The sequence below is a fragment of the Sinocyclocheilus anshuiensis genome, unplaced genomic scaffold, assembly GCF_001515605.1.
Source record: "Sinocyclocheilus anshuiensis isolate Anshui unplaced genomic scaffold, SAMN03320099.WGS_v1.1 scaffold71, whole genome shotgun sequence".
Taxonomy (NCBI): Eukaryota; Metazoa; Chordata; class Actinopteri; order Cypriniformes; family Cyprinidae; genus Sinocyclocheilus; species Sinocyclocheilus anshuiensis.
Window position 1 is genome coordinate 638,989 of NW_015548203.1, and position 8,693 is coordinate 647,681.

Sequence of the window (8,693 nt, forward strand, 5' to 3'; positions counted from 1 at the left end):
CAGGAAAAACATTACGGGGGAGTGTAAATGACATCATGGGAACACATGTAATATAGAGATGGAGATGGGTTCCAGAAGTAAAATGGCATTAAAAACTTCACAGAAAAATAAGACAAACTAACCGTGAGTTATAAATTATGTTTGTACGTACAGAAGCCATAACAGTGATTTCAGGTGCATTTTTTTAATTGAATGTGCTTCAAAGAATAGTTCACCCAAAAATGAAAACTGACCAAAAATACCCTCAGGCCATCGCAGATGTAGATGAGTTTCTTCATCGGAACAGATTTGAAGAAATTTAGCATTATTCGCTTGCTCACCAATGGATCCTCTGCAGTGAATGGGTGCCGTCAGAATCGTATTTTGGCCAGAAATGGTAGTTTAAAGTTAAAACACCTTAATGATGGATTTGTTACTTACAAACACTCAGCTTTTCACTTCACGAGATGTTAATTGATGGACTGGAGTTGTGTGGATTATTGCGATGTTTTAAACAGCTGTTTGGACTCTCATTCTGACGGCACCCATTCACTGCAGAGGATCCACTGGTGAGCAAGTGATGTAATGCTACATTTCTCCGAATCTGTTCTAACGAAGAAACAAACTCATCTTCATCTCGTATGACCTAAGGGTGAGCTGAGGTATTTTTGAGTGGACTACTCCTTTAAAGGATACAAACATGTATGATCCGTTCTGAGAGTGCAGAAAGAGTTGGATTTACATTTATTTATTTTGCAATGCTTTATCCAAAGCGGCTCAGTTTTAGCAAATTGCCACTGAAATTTGCAACATTCAGAGGTATCATACACTCCTCAATTTAGTGCCCTGAAGACAGAAGGCCATCCACAGTCCTGATTCAAAATCCACCAATCAGGTTTATAGGCAAGTAGTTTGTTTGCTTTGTTTTTCATTTTGAATGAAATGTTAAAAATTGCTATTTATCTTCAGGTTCAAGCCTTATATCTCTCCATTGAGAAAATAAATGGGAAATACATTTCGAGAACCCAGGCTGCTAAAAACTCCCTGTTGAGGTTTATCACAAAATAACTGCTCTGCTGGGTTTGTCCTTCTCACCTGCTGTCATTGTAAAGTGCTTCCTTTTCAACTTGTAGCCGCTGGAAGCTGTAAGAGAAGCATAAAGAGCCCTAAAAAAAACCCCATACAGCAGTGATAAATAACAGGCAGCATCTCCTGATCAGGGAAAACAGGCCCGTGTTGACCAGAGGGATGCGGATCGGAGGCAGTCTGTGCTGATACAGCAGTCTACAGTGAGTGCCAGCACAACAAGTTCACGTTCAGACTCATTACTCTGAAACGGAGACTGTGGCTAAGCCACAGCTGAGTTACCACGGCACCTAGAAGGGAACACTAAGGGGTGATGTAATCACACTGAGAGTTCTGATTGGCTGAGAGCCACTGTGCAGAGAAAGAGGACTCGAGTTAAATGGAGGATTTAAAGTAATTTATCTTGTGCTTGAGGAGGTAAATGTGTTCAAATGTAACATCGTCCATTAATACTGTCTTTAACTTTCATTTTTCCATATTTCAGCAGGTTTTGTGTGAAATCACTCCATCACCGTCTTCCTCAATTTATCACTGCAAGCTGTAGTCTTGCACAGGTTTAAAGGTGCACTCAGTTATCTCCCATGAAGTTTTCTTTACCCCTAAAGAAACTAATATTTCTTTTAAAAACTAAGTGTAAGCTGATGCACACTCACATGGCTGACTTTGCTATGAATAGCACATTTCTGCCACAGCTTGTCTTTTGCTGTGCTCATGTCACTAGATCATGTCAACTGTCACGTTGGCTAGCACAACATACACAGCGTAAACCAAAAACTGAGTGCACCTTTAGGAAATGAAAAGTACCATAAAAATAAGGTGAAAATCTAAATAAACAAATATTTTGACAACTGAAAATAGGCATGCGTGTCTCTGAATTGAATAAGTTAATGTTGGGCCATAAAGAAAAATTGTTCACACTTTATTTTAAGGTCCAATTCTTGTTATTAACAAACCATTGACTACGACTTTGCCTCAAAGTCCTAATTTGCTGCTCATTAATAGTAAGCAAGGTAGTTGTTAAATTTAGGTATTGAGTAGGATTAGGGATGTAGAATATGGTCATATGCTTTATAAGTACTAATAAACAGCCAATATTTTAATAATAGGTATACTAATAAGTAACTAGTTAACAGTGAGAATTGGTCCCTATACTAAAGTGTTACTGAAAAGTTTCATACTACGTTGGGTGAAAAGTATATGCACTTCAACTGGACAGTTCACCGATAAATGAAACAATACCCTGGTGTTGTTCTAATGCCTTATGACCTTCTTTCTTTTTCAGACCATGAAAGGATAAATGCAAAAAAGGCCTGTTTGCACTTGTCCAGTGAACAGCAACTAGCCTCAAGCCTTAAAGAAAAATATTCAAAAGTATCATAGAATGATCCTAATCAACTCGCTTATCCAAGTCCTCTGAGGGCTAACGATAGTGTTGACAAAATGAATAGAACTGAAATTTAAACTATTATTTAGCGAAAGTCCTGACCTTGGCCATTGGTCTTTCTGTGTGAGACTGTGCGTTCATGAGACTGTATTAATGCAGAAGTTTATTTCAGCAAAAGCCCACCAGCGCAGCATTAGGTTAATCAAAATGAAACGCACAGCTCCTATAAAAATTATGCAGATACTTTCTTCTCTGAGGTGAATATTTCTTTAGTGTTCTGGATTTGTTCTCATGAGCTCACAGTTGTACACAGCAGACCAATGACCAAGATCAGTATTTTCACTAAATAATAGCTTAAAAAAAATATATAACAGCCTTATCATATGCCTCCAAAACACTTGGAAAATATGGCATAGGTCAAATGGGACCACTCTGTGATACTTTTGCTTCTTTTTCTGCTTGAAGCTGGTCGCTATTCATTGCGATTCAATGGCTGTAAGCAAGCAGGATGTGTTTTTTAGTTCTCATTTTGTGGTCTGAAAAAGAAATAAGGTCATTAGAACACCAGGGTGAGTAAATAATTACTTAATTTTCATTTTTAAGTTAACTATCCCCGTAATATCAAAGAGCTTGAACATATAATATAAAAAAAGCATAAAAGCAACTTACCTCTCTTGTTTTTTCTTCAACTTATCAGACAACTAAAAAAAAAAAACATGGCATTACCACTGGCATTTTTATCATTGAGCACACATGCTGAAAAACACGTGACACTTACTTTAGCATGTTCTTCTTGTAGTTTTGTGATTTCTGCCTGCTTGGACATCTGAAAATGAAAATAAATACATTACAACAAGAAAAGTTTTTTGTATTGGGTTAAAATATGAATAAACATAACAATAAAAAATATACAATCTGGTATTTGAAAAAGTGAATCAATCAGAATCAAACTAAAAGATAAATTAACTGAAAATACAATATTTAATGTAGCAATTGAAAATACAAAAATGTACGACAAAATTAAAAATTTTTATTTTTAATAAGCAAATTATCTATCAACCCTAGAAAACATTACAAATATTTAAACCTGCAAAATGCCAGTTTAATCATAGATATGAAAGTATTCTCTGGAGCAAGGTGAGCATGAAGGTGTCCAAAATTAGCACCCATGGCGCGGGTAAAAATGCACACTCATCAGCAAAATGAATCCTAGCATTTTGTCCTTTTGTCTGTTTCCTGCTGTCCTGGGTATTTAGAGGGCAAAACTGATGTTTTTACCTCTAGTGTCTGGAGTTGTTCCCTCAGTAAGCATTTCTCCTCCATTTCCGTTTGAAGCTTTAATGCCACCTCTGAAACCCAGCGTTAACAGATATTAATGCGCACGACCTCTACAATATCTTGAGTTTGAGAAGTGTTCAACTGATGCTCAGTCAAAGTCAAACCATTGTGCTGCTATTCGAAGATCCAGAACAAAACCTTCCCTGGTTCTACTCCGTTAACTCCTCAGTGAGTTTGATAAGGTCACAACTTTAAAAGGAAGTTGTCAGAAAGATGTACTCACCGCTCAGTTCATTATCTCGCTGTTCCGGTTTGACGCTTTGCACTTCGGCCTAGAGAACACAGCCGGAGACAAAAAAAACACAAATGAACAAAACTCTTTTTCACAAAAGCTTTTAACAGCAGGTTTGGTTTCTACAAAGCGGCTCCATATATATATATATATATATATATATAAAACCCCAGTAAATACAGAAATTAGTGGATGTTGAAAGGAAAGCAATTTATGAAAGCTGACTATGTATATGGAAACAAATCAACCCCATTTACATCATTAATAAATGTTCCTGGACTTGTTGTGAATGATTCATAAGTGCAAGTTATTCTAAAGTTTTCTTAATGTTTTATTAGACTTTCTCACTAGACTATTGCGTTTGCGTGTCACATCTTATGCACATCTATGTTGCATTTTTAGAATGCTGTGCAAAGTTAAAAGTTGTTGGAAAAAAATCATCTCAAGATGCACGGACCCTTAAAACAGATTTTCTGCTGACTTAAAGGGTTAGTTCACCCAAAAATAAAAATTAGCCCATAAATTATTCACCCTCAAGTCATCCTAGGTGTATATGACTTTCTTCTTTCAGACGAATCCAGTCGGAGTTATATTAAAAATTGTCTTTGATCTTTCAAGCTGTTTCATGGCACTCAGCAGGTGTTGCATGCATCAGTCCAAAAGCAGTTCAATAAAATGCGCCCATTCGTAAAAAAAAAAAAAGTGTCTCACACGGCTCCGGGGGTGAACAAAGGCCTCCTGTAGCAAATCGATGCATTTTTGTAAGAAAAATATCAATATATATTAAAATTTTAATTTTTGGGTGAACTAACCCTTTAAGGCAAGTACATCAGGCTGGGAAATAATATTAACCACTAACATCATAACCTACTTTTTTTTTATCATCCAATCAGGATAAAATCAAGTCCCATTCTACATTATTTACTGCTGGATATTCTGTTTCAATTTCAAGAAATTGCACATATTATGGTATTGGGAATGTTAAAAAAAAAAAAGTGACAAACTATATAAAGAATAACCCATTAGCTGCAGCCATCATTTTATCAAATTTGGTAATGCTAATGAATGGGGTGTGTTAGTCAAACACTAGACTCCAGTTCACTGTCCTTATATTCCCTTTACTGGGCTGATCTCACAGAAAAAGCTGATGGTGGTGTCTCTGCTGTGTCTGGCGACAGTTCATCCAGCAGCTGTAACCCCTGCATTAAACATGACCTCTGAGAACTCCAGCAAACTCCTCGTAATAAAGAGTGCAGCACTGCGTAGCTGAATAATTGATTTACTCTGAAACTCTACTGTTAGGATACTCTGTCTGAGTAAACTAACTTGTTTACATTGACTGAAATTGGTATTTTTAGAAAGTCCAACTGTTCACCAAACACATACACCAGGAGATGCATGACAATCACACTCGATTGCAGTATAGATGGCTTCATCGATTGTCATCTGAGAGTTCTGGTATTCCTGCACATGGTGTAATTATTATACCAGCAGAAGCTGCAGTCATTTCATTACATTGGTTTTTTCACTCTGAATCTCCACTGTATGATACAGCAACCCAACCCTGGTGAGACTGAAACCCATTATCTGTTACCTGATCAATCTGATCATTTCCTGGGGCCGAAGGGTCATCACTATGACCACTGGCATCTGATTGGACACCATTAGTGCCGGCCGATCCATCGATGAGTGCTGCTTTTCCATCATTAACATCTGCACATTCTTGAAGAGCTGTATAGATGCCCAGAGAATACTATAATCAAGCTCACTTCTGAATTCTTAGACTAAATTGTTTGTAAGGAAAAATAGATCAGGACTATATGGATAAGCTTCTCTCACCTTTTAATTTCTTCTGCAGGGCGGAGTTTTCAGCCTGCAGACGGAGGAGTTCAGCATCCACTGGACCAGAGGCAGGGCTGGAGACTTCCAGCCCTTGACCCTCCCTCAGTCTCCGATTCTCTAATTCTAACTGCTCGATCTGGGAACATAACTAAAACATAGGGCAAAACATCAGAAAAATAATGTAAAAACTCATTTGATTCTGGTGTGACACATATAATGGGCACAAAGGCGTGTACTGTCTTTGTGTTCAACAAAAAATGACATCATCTGTAATGTGCAACTTTTGTTCTAGCACTTACAGTACTGTTCAAAAGCTTGAGGTAAGATTTTATTATTATTTTTTTTTTTTTAAATGTATGTTTATTCAAGAAGAACACATTAAATTGCTAAAGTGACATAAAAGACATTTATAATATAATGTTTCTATTTCAAATAAATGCTGTCCTACTGAACTTTCTATTCAATATTTTAAAACTACTATTTTAAAATATTCAAATGATTTCTGAAGGATTGAGTGATGCTGGAGACTGGAGTAATGGCTACTGAAAATTCAGCTGTCATTACAAGAATATATCACATTTTAAAATATATTCAAATAGAAAACAGTTAAAATTGTAAAAAAATATATTTCAAAATATTACGGTTTTTACTGTATTTTTTATTTTTTTTTTTAAATGCAGTCTTGGTGAGCACAAAATGCATCTTGCAAAAACATCACAAAATTGTATTGATCCAAAAGTTTTCAACTTTAGTGTATATTGATTCTTGCATAGAAACTGTATGCCTTTTGATTTCTAGTATACTTGTGCATAAAGTGACTGAGTTCACATGCTCATGGTCATGACGGGTTAAATATTGTGTGTGTGCTCAGCACCTTGGACAGCTCTTGCATGAGGGTGCTGTTCTGCAGTCTGAAGTCATCTTCCTGACTGTGTAACTTGCCCTGAAGCATTTTATTCTCACTGAGTAAGGCATCTACCTCCTGAATGTGAGAGAATAATACAGCATGGTTACCAGACAGAGATTTTTCCCATACCACTCAGGATATCATATCATTACATTTGTATTAATAGCAATTAATGTTAGAAAAAAACAAACACTAATATAAGGAGAAATCTCACCTGTGCTTTCTTGCTCTTGTTCAAAGCCTGAGGATGAAAATGAAAAAGAAAACATTATCTGAACTAAATTGTTAACTAAAATAGAATCAATCGTAAAATACCACCAACAGATTTTGTTTCTTCATCAGAACAGATTTGGAATAATTTAGCATTAAATCACTTGCTCACAAATTAATCCTCTGCAGTGAATGGGTGCCGTCAGAACGAGAGTCCTAAAAGATGCTAAAAACATCGCAATAATCCACAAGTAATCCACACAACTCCAGTCCGCTTCCTCCAGCAAAAATGCCCATCCCCTATTGTCCTCTCACATCAAAATATTAATTAATATAATATTACCAACAGTTTTAAGTTACAAACATCTTTATGATGGATTTGTTTCTTACAAACACACAGCTTTTCACTTCTTGAGACATTAATTAATGGACTGGATTTGTGTGGATTATTTTGATGTTTTTATCAGCTGTTTGGACTCTCATTCTGACGGCACCCATTCACTGCAGAGGATCCACTGATGAGTAAGTGATGTAATGATAAATCTCTCCAAATCTGTTCTGATGAACAAACAAGCTCATCTACATCTTAGATGGCCTGAGGGTGAGTACATTTTTTTTTAGCAAATGTAAATTTTTGAACTATTGCTTTAAAGATGAACTGTGCAAAACTGGTATGACCAAACAGAACTACTTTTAGCAAACTGCTTCACAGTGCCAATTCATACAGACTTCTGAGTGGTTTGGCAATGCTGAGTCACGGACACAATGTATTACATTGTCTTACAACATGACCAGTGCAAGACTAGTGGCCATGCATGCAAACTGTCTAGTTCACTGTAGGAAAGTAAGAAAAAGAAACACTAGGAGAAAAAAAATGGAACAGACCAGAACAGTCAATTACTCCCAGCCCATTAAAACAGAAGGCATGAAAACAGCACACAAAGCAAATTCACAAGGCCAGCAGTAAAGCTTGACCTCTATCTCATGGCAATGACCTGCTGAAAAACCAAGGAAAGCCACTACCTTCTGCGCTTTGACATAGTCTTTCTCCAGGTTTGAGGTCTTCTGACGGACACTGTTGAGCTCTGTAACACAGAATAAATAAAGTTACAAAACACTAAACTCACTTTATGCAATGATACACAAATACATGCATTTATGACTTTTGACAAACAGCTGCACAAGCCGAAACTGCTAGTGCATATTGTTAATAATTAGCAGGACTATATAAAATAATACAAGTCAACATAATAGCCTGCATACTTGAAATTAGAGTTTTCTCAAAAAGTTCACTGATAAAGGGTAGGATTGCCAAGTCATTTATAAGGTCTTAAGATGCTGAGTTGGTTAATATAACATCTACCTTTACTGACCAATAAGGAGATTTCATAACTGTAAACAATAAGTAGGCTAGCGCTGAAAAGTTTTCATACACTTTGCAGTTCTTATTTTGTTTTTGCATTTCATAACTGTCAAAGTTCATTAAATAATTCTGGAATTCTGTTATATTATTATTCCATAATTCCACTTAGTACATGGATCCAGGAACTGCACATAAAATTAATCAGGGACAAAATATTAATATATAAATAATCAAATTTCAATAAAAAATAATTCTGAAAATGAAACATCATCTTAAAATGTCTGAATTTATATACAGGTGCATCTCAAAAAATTTGAATATCGTGAAAAAGTTTTTTTTTTTTTTAAATTTT

The 8,693-nt window shown here is 36.0% G+C and overlaps 1 protein-coding gene across 2 annotated transcripts in view; it reads right to left on the reverse strand.

Moving 5' to 3' along the window:
- The window catches only part of gripap1 (GRIP1 associated protein 1), a 63,247-nt gene that overhangs the window by 51,667 nt on the left and 2,887 nt on the right, over nt 1-8,693 (reverse strand). For both annotated transcript variants that reach the window (XM_016440123.1, XM_016440122.1), the window contains exons 3-12: nt 8,002-8,063; nt 6,983-7,009; nt 6,736-6,843; nt 5,859-6,009; nt 5,614-5,750; nt 4,011-4,059; nt 3,728-3,798; nt 3,228-3,275; nt 3,119-3,150; nt 1,075-1,122 (exon numbers count right to left, since the gene is read on the reverse strand). In XM_016440123.1, the coding sequence (XP_016295609.1) occupies nt 1,075-1,122; nt 3,119-3,150; nt 3,228-3,275; nt 3,728-3,798; nt 4,011-4,059; nt 5,614-5,750; nt 5,859-6,009; nt 6,736-6,843; nt 6,983-7,009; nt 8,002-8,063 (733 nt within the window). The remainder of the gene's footprint in view (nt 1-1,074; nt 1,123-3,118; nt 3,151-3,227; nt 3,276-3,727; nt 3,799-4,010; nt 4,060-5,613; nt 5,751-5,858; nt 6,010-6,735; nt 6,844-6,982; nt 7,010-8,001; nt 8,064-8,693) is intronic.